The 17,555-nt window shown below is 38.0% G+C and overlaps 1 protein-coding gene across 1 annotated transcript in view; it reads left to right on the forward strand.

Moving 5' to 3' along the window:
• Nucleotides 1-17,555, forward strand: part of LOC150087518 (deoxyribonuclease TATDN1-like) — a 119,926-nt gene that overhangs the window by 1,116 nt on the left and 101,255 nt on the right. The window contains exon 2 of the mRNA XM_090372512.1: nucleotides 3,850-3,927. Coding sequence (XP_090228638.1) covers nucleotides 3,850-3,927 — 78 coding nt within the window. The remainder of the gene's footprint in view (nucleotides 1-3,849; nucleotides 3,928-17,555) is intronic.

Consider the following 17,555-nt stretch of genomic DNA (forward strand, 5'->3'; position numbering starts at 1 on the left):
TCACAGTGAAAGTAAAAATTGTACTCTTAGAAATGTGTAAGGTAAACCCTCACTTTAAAGGACTCGATTTTAACAGACTTCAGAAAAAACTGACAGCATCCACTGAACCAGGCCAGTCCATATGGGACCTGGTAATGTACCTGCCTCAATCCGATGTTGTTTTCAGGATAAAGCAAAGTACCGGGAGCCAGGATTTTCCTCATTGTCACTTTCCATCAGTCTACTGAGCATGTTTGATAAAGACTGGACATGCACATACTCAGCAGAGTGATCAGAAGAGAAAGAAATAAAGTATTAGTAGTGGCAAACAGCGCAAGGAAGGAAGCACTTATACAGATCAGCCTTTAAAAAAAAACGTACCCTACCCCTTCCTTTCATTCCTCTAATAATTTGTCTAATTCTTCTCTGCACCTTTTCCATATCCTTCTTAAAATAAGACTTCCAGACCTGTATGCAATACCCAAGATGCAGCCTAACCATTATCTTATACAATGGGATAATCACTTTCTTGTTCCTGCTGGCAGAATTTCTGTATATCAATGACAGAACACCATGAGCTTTCCTAGCTTTCCCACACTTATCAGATAACTTCATGTCAATCTGTCCAGTTACTCGCTTGATCTCTTTCATTCTACACCGCTTGTATGCAACACCTTGCATTTATAAACATTTCATTTGCCACTTCTCAGCCCACTGTCCAGTTTTTCTAGGTATTGTCAGCAGTATTCCTTAATTCCTATGACGCCCACACCCAGCCACTTTCACACCCATTTTCACACCTAGCCAACCTTTGTATTATTTGCACACTTGGACAATAAGTTTCATATGTTTTTTGTAAATATCATTAATAACAGTAAAGGGGCTGAATCCTGAGGGATTCCACTAAGAACATTAGTCCAAGAACAGGGCACATTCTTAAATAACTGCCACCAAATCATCCCTTTAGCATAGCAGTAACTTGTTCCCAATGCCACCCTACTTCAATTTGTACAGCATCAGTTTTTCATGTGGAACATTGTCAAAAGCTTTACTGTAGTCTGAGTATATGTTGTTAAAATTAATTTTTGCATCCAGCTCCTTTATTACTATGTCATGTCATAGCTTGTGTTGCTAATCAGATTGGGCAGAAAAGACATCTCCTTAACAAATCCATGCTCTGAATGTATTTCTGTCAATATGATTCTGCAATACTTCTCTAACAACTGACTCAATTATTTTCCCAGGAAAGCAGTCAAGCTTATAGATCTGCAATTACTTGCTTCACCTTTTGGGGGGGGGGAGCATAGATTTTGAGACATTTGCACACCTCCAATCTATAGGAACCTCCCCTGAATCCAAGGATGCTCTCATAGTTATGGCCATTGGTTTGCTTATATCCCTTGCTGCTTCTTTTAATATAATTGGATAGATTTTAATCAGCCCTAGGTGCTTCATTAATTTTTAGCTTCAATTTCCTCCTCCTCTTTCTTCTATTATGCAATTTGTTCTCCTTTTAAAAGAATGGAAAAATTTTTTTATTCGTTATTCATAATCGGTGCATATCAAATCCTGGTGCCAGGTCGCCATGCCACTAAAAATCCATGCTTGCATATAGCTTCTTTTTTTTTTTCTAAACAGTATATCTCTGTAAACAGCACCGGAAAACTTTGCTGCTGATCAAGCATGATTAGTCAATTATTTGGTCATGATTGGTTAATGACAGTATGCTATGACAAAAGGATCCAGAAAAGTTAATCAGAGCAGCTGAGAAATGGCATTTCTCAATTTAACATTGAGAAATGCAAAGTCCTGCATATGGGTAACAGTAATCCCAGAATAGCATACCAACTGTGTGGTACTACATGCAGGGTAATGGAAAATGAAAAGGATCTGACAGGTAATTGTGCATTCAGATATGAAGTTCTCTGAGCAGTGCATATAGGCTGCCAGGAACAGCTCATGGGGTTTTGTCAATGATATACAGAAATTTTGCTAACAGGGATGAGGTGGTTATCCCATTGTATATGTCAATGATCAGACCACATCTTGAGTACTGCATACAGGTCTGGCGATCTCATTTTAGGAAGGATGTAGAGCTGCTAGAATGAATACAGTGAAGAACAACAAGATTGGTTAGGGGGACAAAGGGATGCTCTTACCAAGAAAAGCTTCAGTTCTGCAAATTGCAGCATCTGGATACTAGACACCTGCGAGGTGATCTGAGAAGGTGGTTAAGGGTTTGAATGGATTAAGCAAGCTCCATGCTGATGGGATTCTTCCTCTTGCTCAGACTATGCACATGAGGGGGGGGCATAAATTCAGATTGACAAAGGATGGTTACAGAATAGATGTATGGAAGTTTGCCTTTAGTCAACGAGTGGTCGATTGCTGCAACAAACGTCTGTCTGTTGTTGTTGTGGAAGTCAATAGTCTAAATGAGCCTTCAAGGAAGAACTAAACAAACTATTGGAGGGTTTTTTTTTTTTTTTTTGGTTGATGCTATATAAGTTTGCATCATATGCCACTACTAATGCTAATGCTAATTACAAAACAATAAAATTGTGTGATATCAAATAGAAGAAATGATAATTTTTAAATATCTTTCTTAGTAACTTTAGTATTGATTTAGAAATACTATTCATATTACTTTGCTGAGAATTTAGGCCGACCGGCTAGCCGAGTGGGTAAAGCATCTGCCCGGCAACCCAAAGGTCGCGGGTTCGATTCCCGCCTCGGGCTTGGATCAAAGTACTGCAAAAACCTTGGGAGGTGCAATATGGCCACAGAAGCCAATGCGCCAACAACTACCAAATCAAATCAAATCAAATTGATGAGAATTTAGCAAATTTTGTCAACTGACTCCTATAAATATGATATGTTCGAAAAGCACACAATCAAGAAACACTCACAAAAAGTAAAGTTATTATCTCCTCTATTTTTATATTTATGTGGTGCAAACTAATTATATTAGCTGTCAGTCATGATTAATGATTAAACATCAATAAATTAATCATAGCTAAGTAATGAGAAATGTCCCACAGTTTGATTATTGCATAAATGACCCATCATGCTCAACTAATTGCAAAGTTTCTTGAAGCTTCCTGTTGTAAGAAGTTTATATCTTCCCCTGTGATTCTTAGCAGTCACTATGACCATGAAAGTCACCATGAAAAATTATTTATTTATTTTTTAATTATGAAAGGTGTAGCAACAAAAGGAAAGTTACACAATATGACATAGACCTCACTGATGAATTTCTTTGCTTCATTAGAAAATAAAGAATTGCCACCTGATGTTCATTTGAAAATAGTTGAAGTGGTAGAAGCTAAACAAATAACAAAAAACTATTAGATTTGTATTTTTTTGTATAGGTGTATTTTATATATATATAATACACCTATATCTGTGTGTTAGCTTATATGCATAATGTGCCTTTTGTCTTCATTTCTGTCTGTCCACACATAACTGAACTAACTCCCAGTGGAATGGATTTTCATGAAATTTTATATTTAGCTCTTTTAGAATGGTTTGTCATGCCAACCCAAATTTCATTAAAATCAGATTAATAGAAATCTTACAATTATTTTTTATTTTTTTTATAACACATAGGCTGTCCACATATATGTATATTTTAGCTGATGCAGTGGATATTATGTTTGTTGCAGTAAAGTGAAAACAATTAATTATTAATTATTGCCTTTCATTTTTATTAAGCACTGAAAAAAATTCAATTAATGTAAGAAATAAAAAATTTAACACACTTGAAATGTAACATATTGTATACGTTAACTTCTTTATTATAGTCCTGTGTCCATTTTGTGCAGTTGACTATTGTATGTTCATTGTTTTTTCTAAATACTTTTGTTGCAGATTTTGCTTTCTCATGGATGACTATGGCTACACAAATAATCAGAAAAAAATTTATTGACATTGGATCTAATCTGACAGGTATTTATAATTTATATAATGTAAAATTTAATTTACTAGTCTACAACATTTCCCAAACCGGGATCTGTAAAACAGACCCTCTGGAACTGGTCAAATTATTCCTTCTTTGTATAGCAAATTAATGATAAATAAAGTTATTATTATATATTTATGTATAAATCAGACTAAAGTTGCATTGTTTTAAACATAAAACTTTGAATTTTCTTTTCAGAAATTTCACAAAGTTCATACATATATACACACACAGAGAAAGAGATACGCACGCACACACACACACACACACACACACACACACACACACACACACACACACACACACACACACACACACACACACACACACACACACACACACACACACACACACGTGTGCATATGAAATAAGTATAATAGAATGAAACGTTAAGCGGTAACGAAGAGATAAAAATAATAATGAAGATATGACATTTGCACCTGAGTGCACAAAGCAGCAGAAAAGGATACAAAAGTATATATGTGAGGTAGAATTAATAAGTCTGTTAAAAAGTATGAAGATGGATGCATAAATTATACAAGATGCCAAAACTAATAGAAGGAGAGCAGAAATTGGAGATGTTGAAGGTATATGAAAGAGAAATAACGTGAATATCCTAATGAAACAATGAATTAAGCAAAATTGTAGGCTGAATTGAATAGCCAATTAGAGAGAAGGGATCGGTAAAGCAAAAATGATTAAAGTAGTACAGTAAAATTGCGTTAATGCAAACTTGATTTATACAAAGTACTCATTTATAGGAAGCACATGTAATTCCCCTGCTAAACAATAGGCTTTTCTATATAAATATATTCGTTTATTACAAAATATGGTTTAATATGTATTACAAAGTTCGTTTTCACCCCATGAGAAATAAATATTGTTATTTTGTATGATTAATACAAATCTTAGCACAGCTGTCTGATTATTGCCCCTAATATTGCCTCTGGCCATGCCGTTCCCTGATTCCCGAAGGATGGCACTTACTTGTTAAAATTTACTTTTGTGTAAACAAAACCAGTTTATGGTAGCTACAACTTAAATGCACTCTGAAAAATTTCACTGCACATGAGGGGGGGCATAAATTCGAATTGAAAAAGGATGGTTACAGAATAGATGTATGGAAGTTTGCCTTTAGTCCTTGAGGTTGTCACAGACATTCTCTCAGATATGCCAGACAAGCTGTACTTGCTACCTGGGAGTCTAAAATGCTGATGGAACTGATATTTGGGTGACACTCAAGTCAAGTGGACCCAATTTCGGCGAAGTCCGGACGGTCTGTGACAGCCAAATCCTCTGCTTGCACCTTTACGATGGTGGGACTGTTAGTAATCCTGGGTATAACTTCCATGCACAAGTACATGGTGGGTGACCACCCAGGTGTGAACCAACGTAAGCAGGGGTCGAGGTGTGGCGCCCACACCACATGGAGGAACGGCCCCTCTCTATTTCCACCTTTCCCTTTCTCTTCCATCATGCAGTATGATTGATGACTTTTGAGATTATGATGAACGTCGTGGCAAGATCCAATATTCCTTACATTTCGAGGATACAGCTCTAAAACAGTGTTCGCAGGCCGGCCGCTAGATAGTACACCGGACCGAACCTATTGGTAACTCTCTAGGAGGCTACTGGATCAGCTAGTGTATAATCTTGCTACCTCTACTCTGCCAGATAGTGACTGGAGGGAGTCTGAGTAGTGTGTATGCGGGGAGCATTGTCGAGGCCACGTTATGTCAAGGATCTGGATATAGTCTTACCATGTGTATGCCATATCCAAAAATTTCATTACTTCATACAGCATGTCCCACCCACTTTTTCTTACTATTGAATACACCGTGAATTGTCAAACTAATAGAGCAAGCTTATCTGCGAAAAGATCTAAACCTCCCAAGCACTTCCTAATTCATTTCACAAATATACGTGGACTCAATTCTAATCTCAACGATGTCCATTTCCACTTGCAGTCTGCCAAACCCCATGTACTTTTTCTGACAGAATCTCAGTTATCGGTTGATTCAACTACTGCTCATCTCAGATGCCCAAATTATTCGCTGTATGATTCCTTTCGCCTCAAAGGTGGTACTTGTGCATATGTCCGTTCTGATATTCCCTGTCAGAGACTTAGCAATTTGGAATCTCCTCTCTTTGATCTTCTCTGGCTTAAAATCTCTCTACCTCATTGTGCCAAATTCATCTGTTGTCTCTACCGTTCTCCCAACTCCACTAATCACTTGGAGCTCTTTGACTTCCTCTCTTTGCAGCTTGACTTTCTCCAGTCCAAATTTCCTAACAGTGAGGTAATTTTCCTTGGTGATTTTAATGTTCACAACTCCAGCTGGCTTCCGTTTTCTAGTCACACCGAGGATACAGCTCTAAAACAGTGGGTTTTAGAGGTGTAACAATCTGTGCTAGGTCATTTTACTAATGACCTAGCATAGATTGTTCATTTACCTACAGGAATACCGGACAATCCTAATCATACAGCCAGTACACTTGATCTTTTTCTCACAAACAACCCTTCTAAGTACACGGTCAAAGTGAGAGGTCCTTTAGGCACGTCAGATCACAACTTGGTGATTGTCTCTTCTCCAATGGAACCTTTATCTCATGGCTATTCCCAACCTCGTGTTGTTTGGCTTTACAAGAATGCAAAATGGGATGACCTGCGAGACTTCTTTTCTTCTTTTCCTTGGTCGGATTACTGTTTCAAAACTTCTGATGTCAACGTTTGCTCAGATCGTGTCAGTGAAATTATTCTTGCAGGAATGGAATCCTTTATCCCACACTCCACTTTAAAATCTCGTCCTTTATCTAAACCTTGGTTTTCCAATAAATGTGCTAAGGCTGTTCAAGAGAAGAATGTTGCATATCGTAATTGGCTTGTTTCTAATTCTTCAGTTTCATTTTCTGCCTACACCAAAGCTCGCAACAATTGTAAAGCAGTTATTAATCTGTCCAAACTAGAGTTTGAAAAGGCTAAGAGTAGAAAACTTGCTTCTTGCCCTAATGGTAGCCGAGCATTCTGGTCTCTTGCCAAAGCTATTGGCCACAACTTTTGCCCATCTCTGCTCCCACCTCTGTCCAAACCAGATGGTTCTGTTGTCACTTCAGCCAAGGATAAAGCTGATCTGCTAGCATCTCATTTTTCTTCCAGCTCATGTATTAATGATCTTGGTAAAACACCTCCCACCATTCCCAACACGCTCCATTCAGTGCCTCCTGTGGTCTTCCGTCAAAAGGATATCAGAAGGATTTTGATGAATCTTGATGCTAAGAAAGCTGCAGGTCCTGATGGTATTTCTCCACTTGTTCTCAAAACCTGTGCTCCTGAACTTACTCCTATTCTTTGCCGCCTTTCTTCACTTTCTTATTCCAAAGGTGTTTTTCCTTCTGCTTGGAAATTTGCTCATATCCAGCCAGTTCCTAAAAAGGGTGACAAATCCCTTGCATCCAATTATCGTCCCATTGCAATTACTTCTATTCTTTCTAAAGTAATGGAGAAATCCATTAATCGCCAACTCTTAAAACTACCTAGAAACCTTCTGTCTGATCAACGATCGCCAGTATGGATTCCGTCAGTGTTGATCCACTGGTGATATTCTGGCTTATGTTACCCATTTATGGACTAATTCAATGGAAAAGTTTGATGAAACACAAGTAGTTGCTCTTGACATCTCAAAGGCTTTTGATCGTGTTTGGCACAAAGATCTTCTAAACAAGCTTCCATCTTATGGTTTGCCAACTGTTTTTAGTAATTGGTTATCCAGTTTTCTCTCTGATCGCTCACTGAGGGTGATGGTAGATGGCTCTCTGTCTTCTAACTTCTCCACTAATGCCGGTGTCCCCCAAGGTTCAGTTCTTTCCCCCACTCTTTTCCTCTTGTATATTAATGACCTTCTTCCATTGACTGGCAATCCTATTCATAGTTTTGCTGATGATAGCACATTGCATTCCACTTTCCATTTTGAGAAACCTTGTCCTGCTCAATCAGCTTCAACTTCTCGAAAATCTGCTACTAATTCGTTAAATGTCGATCTTCAGGTAATTCTCCAGTGGGGCAAAGACAACTTAGTTGATTTCAACCCTTCTAAAACTCAGTCTTGTCTTATATCTCGCAAAACGATTCTTCTGCTCTTATGCTTATCTTTAGGGACACTTCGATTTCTAGGCAAAATGATATATCTCTTTTGAGGATTACCCTGACTTCTAATCTCTCTTGGCACAAGCACATTACAAAAATTGCTTCCTCTGCATCTAAAAAACTTGGTTTTCTCTTTTGCTCTCGTCGTTACTTTTCCAAACAGCTGCTCACTCTGTATAAATCGCAAATCCGCCTTGCCATGGAATATTGTTTCCACATCTGGGGTGGTGCCCCCAAAATCTCTCTCAGGCTTCTTGATTCCATTCAGAAGAGGGCAGTTAGGTTAATTAATGATTCATCTCTAACAGTCTCTCCACTCGCTTTCTCCTAGACGTACTGTTTCTGCTGCATGCCTCTTCTACAGATACTTCCATGGGCACTGTTCTTCTGAATTGGCTTCTATAATTCCTGCTCTCTTTTTCAAAACAGTCTGAACACATGCCGCCACCAGCCAACATCCATTTACTGTACAACTTCAAACCCACAGAACCAACTTTTCATCTTCCTAATTTATTCATTCAACTGCCGTTTTCTGGAACAACCTTCCTTCATACGTATTTCCTGAAAATTACAATCTGCAGAAGTTCGAGTCCAGTGTCAACAAATATCTTCTTTCGTTTTCTGAACCTCCAACCCAAGCACTGTACTAAGTACTATAGGTTCTAATACCTCTCGTGTTTGGTGTTCACATAAAAAAAAAAAAAAAAAAAAAAAAGTCAACTCATGAAAAATGAGTTTAAATTAACAAAAGAATAAAAAAAGTTTTTCTAAGTTGTTTACAAACACTCCCTCACTCTCCATGGGATTAAGGTCAGTTACAATTGTTACATTACACCAGTTATGTTCAAAGAGTTTTTTGCTACAGTACAGTATAATCTATTTTTAGTGCCATTTTATCTCAGTTGATGTCTTTTTTTTTTTTTTTTTTTTTGGAACTTGTGTCTTTAAATTTATTTAAAGTTTGTTCATATTAAATCTTATCTAGCAATTTTATGGTGGAAGAATGTAAACAGAGAGAATTAAGCCTGGAAATTAAATTAAACTGAAAATTATATCAGTAAAAGACATTACAAAGGAATTCAACATCCTTTTACCTACTTTTTCTACAATACTGAAAAACTGAAAAACTTGAAGTGTGCGACACTGGAGCAGCAATAAAAATCAGGTAATGAATTTGTGGTGTAAAACACGAGGAGCTTGAAATAAAACTTTTTGAGTGGTACCAATTGCAAGAAAAGGCAAATTATCTAGCCCAGAAACATTTTTTTTTTTTTTTTTTAGTTGTTGTCGCATTGGCTTCTGTGGCCATATTGCATCTCCCAAGGTTTTTGCATTTTTTTACTCTGATCCAAGCCCGAGGCAGGATTCAAACCTGTGACCTTTGGGTTGCCAGGCAGGCACTTTACCCACCCGGCTAGCCCGGTCAGCCTCAGCAACATGAAATTATATCGGTAAAAGACATTACAAAGGAATTCAACACTTCAAATGCAGCAATGGCAGGCTCCAAAGATTTAAAAACAGGAATAACTTGGTTTTGCGAAATGTTTGCGTTGAATCTGGATTAGTCGATAAAGAAAAGGCCACAGACTAGTTGTGTTCTGTACGGGCCATTCTTGAAAAATATGAGCCAAATCTTGATGATCTTGATATAGTCTTGATATATATAATCTTGATGAGACAGGTTTATTTTATAATTTGCTGCCAAAGAAAACATTTGCTGTGCATGGTGGAAAATTAAGTAAACAGAGACTCACTGTTCTGTTATTCTACAATTCAAATGGCAATACAAAACTATACCAACTTGTGATTGGTAAGTTTTCCAAGCCAAGATGTTTTAAAGAAGTTAACCAACTTCCCTGTGATTATAAGGCCAATAGAAATGCTTGGCTTACAGTCAAAATTTTATAGTCTTGATTATCAAAAGTGGACAGAAGAATGGCTTCAGAAAAAAAGGAAAAATTTTGATGATCTAGATCATTGTACAGCACATTCTGCCGAGACACTTAAGTTGACAAATAGACGGCTTGTTTTTACCTCCCCATACCACCAGACTTATGCAGCCACTGGGTCAAGGCATCATTTATAACCTCAGGAGAGCATACAGAGCCTGCCTAATAAGGTACTTAATCAGCAACATACAAGCAGGGAACAATTTGCAGCCAAATTGGAATGTCTTGGATGCTACCCATAATCTTGTTATTGCTTGGGACAGTATTGCATCAGAAAGAGTGGCTTTGGAGAGAATATCATCAAAAAACATGGTCTAGCAAACAAATGTGATAGTAACATTGAAAATGGGGGAATTTGAAGGAGCATATGAATTTTGTTGGCAAATTTGAAGAATTTGTGCAGGTAGATGATGAAGTTGCTCCCATATCAAAGCAAAAATAGAAGAGTTGCTGAGCACCAAGCAAAACAATGAAGTTTTTGTTACCAGCGACAGCAAAAGTGAAGAAGCACACACACACACTGCCGTCTGAAAAAGATGCCCAAAATGCATTGAGCATAATAGAGAATGTGTTGGCCTGCAGTAACGTTGATAAAGAAACAACATTGCATTTGATTGCATTTGTCTGCATAAACAACATTGGATTCTTTCTTTAAATTAGATTAATTTGTTTAAAAAGGTAATGGTTTGTATGTCTCCTTTTATATTAAGATTGTAATTCTTTTTAGTGTGATACTAAAATATTGTATATTTCAAAATATATAGTGTACGATATTTTCATTTCTATTAATTACTTTTCTCTTAGTTTATCTTACAAATAAAATAAAATTTTTAAAAAATGTGTTATTTCTATTACTATATTGTTAGACAAGGCTTTTTTTATTTTATTAGTTTAAATTAATTTATTTTTGATATTATTATTATTATATATTATTATTGCTCATATTATTTTTCCCTGATTGGGGGTTATAATATGAGCGTGAGTATTGTGACGGCTATTGTTACCAAGTACACAGGGTGATTGTTGTTGTTATGTCTAGCATTACTGTTGGTCGGGAAACTCTGACTATCCTACAGGTGTTCAGGATTGCGACTTTCTGGAGTTCCTTGTAGGTGTTTTCTGGGTGACCCTACATAACAGCCTATTGCTACTAGGCTGTTATATAGGGTCTTTGGCACCATACCTGTGGTTGACATGATGATCGGGATGGTCGTTACTTGTTGCATATGCCACATCTTTTTGATCTCCTGTCTTAGGTTTGGGTACTTCCTGATTTTTTCCCCTTGAGTTTCTGCAGGTTGCCAGTGTTGGGTACTGCTATGTCAATCAGATAGGTAGCCTTTTCCTTCTTGTCCACAAGGGTTATGTTTCGTCTGTTGTGTGGGATTTTTCTATCCATTATTATGGCGCAGTCCCAGTACAGCTTATGGCTTCGGGTCTCTAGTACTGCCTGGGGTTCGTACTTGTAGTATGGTACACTTTCATCATCGACATGTGTCATCAAACACTCTGGGCACCTTGGTGATGTATATTCTATAGTTCCTGGTGTTGATTACCTGGTCTTGGAAGGTTAGCATGAATCCTTCACTCTCGAGGAAGAGCGTCCTACTCGTGAGCCATGCATTTGGAAGCAATTTTATCTATGTGATCTTGATGGAGAATATTGTAGTGTCTGCCATGGAGTGTCCATCTTTCTAGCTTCGTTTGTGCCTCCTAGTTTGGTGGGGGACCCATCTCTTAGGTTTAGTGGGTATACCTCTTGACCATCTTCCTTATGGCCTGCTGGAGTGCTGATGTGTGTTTCTGGAAGTAATCCTTCAGTTAACTATCGCTGTCTTCTGTTGCTCAATGAGGTTTATCAGGCCCCTTCCTCCTTCTTTCAGGTCAGTTGTCAGTCTCTCCATGGGAGATTTTGGGTGGTGTTGGCGGCTCTTGGTTGTCATTGTCCTTGTCTTTCTCATGATATCCTCCAGCTCGGTGTTAGTCCATTCTATGACCCCAAAGGAGTATGTTAGCAATAGGACTGCATAGATGTTTATAGCTTTAACTGTTTCCTCCATTCAGCTTTGCTTTCAGCAGGCTTCTGAGTCTCTCATGGTATTTTTTGGTCAGCAGGCCTTAATTTCCTTGTGCTGTAACTGCTGAGCCTGCATCATCCCCAAGTATTTGTAGGCCTCTCCCTCTGCCATGGCTTCAGTCTCTTTACCAGTCTGGAGCTGGTAGTTTTGGTTGACTGATTTTCCCTGGTGCAATCTCTGGATCTTCCATTTGTCTAGACCAAATTCCATCCTAATATTATTGCTGAATTCTTCGGTGATCTGGAGTAGTTGCTGGAGGTGTTTCTCGGTTCCCTCATAGAGCTTAATGTCATCCATGTACATCAGGTGGATGAGGGTATATGGGTTCTTCCTTCCTTCTTTGAGGTGATATCCGTACGTGCTATTGTTGAGCATGGTGGATAGCGGGTTAAGTGCTAGACAGAACCACAATGGGCTCAGGGCATCTCCCTGAAAGATTCCTCTCCTGATGGGGATTGGCCTGGTTGTGATGTTTTCGACCTTAATGGTGGTACTCCATTTCACCATCGTTTCCTCCTAGGAAGTTTGTCACTTTGATTGACTTTGTAGATGTTCAGCGCCTCTATTAGCCAGCTATGAGGCACGGAATCGAAGGCCTTGTGGTAATCAATGTAGGCTGTGTACATGTTGTGGTGCTTCTTGTAGGTTTGCTCCATAACTGCGACATCTATGGTTAATTGCGTCTTGCATCCTTTCTGCTGTTCGGCCATTATGTTCTGGCTCTCCAAGTAGTCTGATATCTTACTGGTTATGCAGCTGGTCAGGATCATGTACATCGTTGGGAGACAGGTGATTGGCTGGGTTTCTTGTATCTTCGTCTTAACGCTTCAGATATGTGATTCCTTGAGTGAGAAACTTTGGGATTGTCTCTGGGTGCCTTATCATTCGGGTGAGCTACTCTGACAGATGCTTGTGTTTGCAAGTGAGCTTCGTGTGCCAGTAGTTGTGGACATTATCTATTCTTGGAGTTCATCAGATATGAGAGTTCTTGTTCATCTATTTTACTTCTTCCTGAATCTCCCACCCACCCTCTCATTTCTTGTACGTCCTTGGTTTTCTTACATTCTAGTTCTAACCTGGGGTCTCGGCTGTTATGTCTTACTTCCCTGCTCCATATGTTTCCCCAGAACTCCTCAATCATCTTCTGCTCGGGTGGTCAGTTCCCTTTCCTGTCTTCTCTGAGACTCTTGTAGGAGCCTCTTTGGTCCTCATTGAAATAATTTGGTTGTTTATTTTCCTCTGGGAGCTCTCTTTGTATTGGCATAGTCTCTTGCTGAGTGCAAGGAGGTGATGCTTCAATGTGTCCAAGTACTTTCCTATTCTCTGGGTGCCTCCGTAGCCAGGTGGGCAGGAGCAACAGTGCGTAGCACACGTTCCTTGATTAGACCAGGGTTCGAGCCCGTGACCACCAAATACGGAGGATGCGGAAAGGTCAGGGGATGACCACCGCATATACCCGGAGCAATATGGCCTTAGTTGCTAATGCTCCTAAAAACCAAATAACAACAACAACAACCTATTCTCTGATTTTTTTATCTCATGTTTGCTGTGGATGCTGTCTCTCTCTTGAGGATGCTCTTCACTTTTCTAATTAATTTCTTACTCTTATTGCCCCGTTGGTACTGGGTCAGTTAGCCTATCTTGACTCTTAATTCTTCTATCTTCTGCTGGAGTCTTCTTTCCCAAGCTGGCGGTTTGTTCTGTTTTCAGTTCTTCTGCTGCTGGTCTCTCGTTTCTCTTCCATTAATCCTCGTGGCTGCTACCACAGCACAATTCACGGCTGTGTGGATGGCCTCCAGTCTTGCACCATTGCTGTCAAAGTAATGCAGTATTATGTGCCGATTGAGGTGGTCTGTGACTCTACACAAGGTCTATTCGGCATCTGCTTCAGTATCACGTGAGTCATTGTGGGGTCCATTCCTTCGAATTCTGTTAAGGTCTTCTTCCACTCGTCCTCTATTCTGGTTATCATAACCTCATCTCTTTCCACTTCAGCTGCTGTGGGGTTGTATTTCTTCTTGCTCTTCTTCCTCTGGTTCCGTATTTTTTAATTGGTAAGGTAATAAAATAAAAGGTAAATTTATGCTTAATATATCTTTACTTTTATAGCCTGTGGATAACACTCCTCCTATTTTCGCTAATTAGAATCGCTGTTTAATAGAATTTTAAAATTCAATTCACAAACGTGATCACAATGACCGGTGCTTACTACACATTGTATAGTGAACGGTATTTTACTATGGTGACTCCATCGTAACATGATTTGATTGTACAGTGAATCAATGGTAAAGCGGGGGTCCATTGTATTTTTAACTTTTTTTTACATGAAACTTCAGATAATTGGGGCAGCTGCTTAATCAGGCCAAAATGTACTTGTCCCAATTAACCGGAATCGACTGTGTAATGTTTTTTTTTTCATAGAGAATATATATTTTCTCTTTGCTGCTCAAGACTATTACTTTTAGAAATTTGTGTTTTTAATTAAGTTTGAATATATAATTTGTATGCTAACTGTTACTGTATTTTATCAAATATATATTAATCAACTTGTTTTATAAAATTATTAGCAAAAGTATAACCATAATTACAATTTATATCATTACATCATTATAATTTGGCACTGCTTCCACATGTAGGCTACTTTTGACAAGTACCACGATCCCCACCCACATAAAGGCAGTTCTTGGCTAATATTTCAAACTCACTCATTTTATGGACAATACTTTGGATATTTCTGTAAGCATGGTTTAGGCTACGTTTTCTTCTATTGTTTACTACCCTGGCAAGCACATCTCTTAAAGTTATTTAAGCTTGTTTCTTCAGAATTGCTGCCCTTAGTACATCTGTCTCCAATATTAGAAGATTCTTAGGATTGTCTCTGGAATCAAGAACTTTAAGAAAATGAGTCTCTTATTATCTCTGTTAATGGAGATGCTCATTTTCTTAAGGTTCAGGCTTACACAAGAACCTTAAGAAAATGAGTCTCTTATTATCTCTGTTACCTTTGACAAGCAGTTTCCTTGGACATTTAAGCCCCTCCTCAATAACATTGGCAAAGACCTTTGCACCATCTTTGATAAGATGTATTCCATCTCTACAAAATAGATTCAATAGAAGCAATCTATTACACCTCTGTAAAATTTATTCCTCCTACCCACTAGGGGCAAGCCACACCACACTTCCTCATCCCCCAAAAGTCTTGCATAGTCTCTCAAGTCTTTTGTTAATCCATAAGGATTTCATCATGCAGTCCTGACTATTGTGCCTGGGTAGATTTGCAAAACAAGTACACTCTGACCTAACTTACTACATTTTTTCAGCATGCCCTTTATACTTGCAGCAGGTAATCAGTTTGTGTGCCCTTAACACCATTAATTCCCATGTGATTAATAATATTCTCTTTACTCCACCTTTAAAACTGGCAACCCTCTTCTAAGGATAGATGGCCTAAAACCAGCAGAAAAAAAAAATTACCTGTGTCCCTCATAATAGAATCCTCCAAATAAAACAATATTTCTGAAACAGATCAGCATGTACTTGATCATTCTGTTCTATTGTGTTAAGTCATGGCACACACATCAGTAAGATTTTGTGTGTTTTGAAGGATGAAGCTGTTTTTTGATCTATGTCTCTGATGTGGTGATAAATTATCTAGTGTATCTATCTTTGCAGATGAAAGATCCCTCATAGTTGAAGGCAGGCTGTTGAGTGAGGCTGAGCAATATGAAATTGTAAATATTAAAATTACAGCTGAATTATTATTAAAAACACATTCAAGCCTAAAGTCAAATAAGGCTCCTGAGTTGATGCCATATACCAAATTTTGAGAAAGGAGGCAAGCAAGTGCATTGACCTGTTAAGGTTAATTGTGGGAGCATCATCATACTTGGGAGAGATTCCTTTGGATTGGAAAATCACCAATGTATTGCCAATACTGGAAACCCTTGATTTAACAGACTAATAGGGGAGAAGGGGTGTCTGTTAATGCCTAAAGTCCATTAAATCGAATGCACAACCTGGGGGGGAGGCATTTTTTATTGTTCTTAACGTAAAAAAAAAAAAGCTTTAATACAATATACAGTACTGTACAATATAAAATTTATGTTGCAATTTGGCCTTTGATTTACGGATATCAGAAACAATTTGTTTTTTTACACCGTAAATTTCATAAACATGTGCTACTGTTTGTGAAATTAGAGCTAATTTCTCAATTAGCTCTAATTTCTGTGCCACATTTAAGTTCATACACTTTCTTTTAACTCCTCTATCTCTTGATACCATTTTAAATTGTAAGGATTGCAAAATTATTTAATAAATAAAGTCATAATTCAGAAATCACAGAAACACTGTATACAACCTGACCGCATGATAGCTTCAGACAGACCGAGATCGAAACGAAGTGAGTCGGTAGACCTGCAGTTTAGTGTCCCGAGTCATGTTCAGCTTGCAAGTCACCGCCTGCTTTTATCTGTTAAAAAAACAGCTATTTGAACACACTTTTTTCAGAAAGATTAAAAAACAATTTCCTGAATTTGATTAGAAAAATAAAAGTAGGTAATTATCAAAACAATAATGGAAATAGGTAATTATTATTAATTTTTAAATAATAATAACGCTGAAGTTTTGTATCACCTAAAAAAAAAAATATGGTCGAGATTAATATGTACATTACTGTATTATTATTTGTTCGGTCCATTAAATCTGAAATCCGTTATATCGGGGTCCTTTAAATTGTACATAAAAGTAGTTCTAAAAGCAAAGTGAATAACTACTGACCAGTCAGTAGTTACTCACTATAGTAAGTTTGAGGTTCAGTGGTAAGGTAAGGGAATGCCATGGAGGCAGCAATAAAGAGTGCAATACAGGGACGTTTAGAGAGAAATGGAATTCTGAGGGGTATACAAAACACAGTTCTGTCAAGAGAAAATCATGTTTAGCTGATTAGCTATTTTGACACAGTTAATCATGACTTGTTTGTTATGTTTGTTATTTGGGTTTTTAGGAGCATTAGCAACTAAGGCCATATTGCTCCGGGATATGCGGTGGTCATTCCCTGACCTTTCCGCATCCTCCATATTTGGTGGTGACGGGCTCGAACCCCGGTCTAATCAAGAAGCGTGTGCTACGCATCATGACTTGTATGTGGGAAATAATTTTAACATTGTTTATTTGGATTTTAGCAAAATGTTTGGTTCAGTTCCTCATGAGAGGTTACTGTATAATTTGGAACATGTTGGAATCACGGGTAAGATTCTCAGATAGATTGCAGATCATGGGACAGAAAGTTGTGATTAATAGTTACTCTTTGGATTGGGCTATTGAGATAGAGGGCATGATGCCGAAATTTCCAGATGATGTGAGGATTTGGAGAGTAGTTATGATCAGTGTCAAGTGGCACTTCTTCAGGATGACTTGGATAAACTTCAAAGATGATCAGAAAAGTG

Source organism: Mastigoproctus giganteus, chromosome 4 (genome assembly GCF_048544385.1).
Source record: "Mastigoproctus giganteus isolate SK-2022 chromosome 4, ASM4854438v1, whole genome shotgun sequence".
NCBI lineage: Eukaryota > Metazoa > Arthropoda > Arachnida > Uropygi > Thelyphonidae > Mastigoproctus > Mastigoproctus giganteus.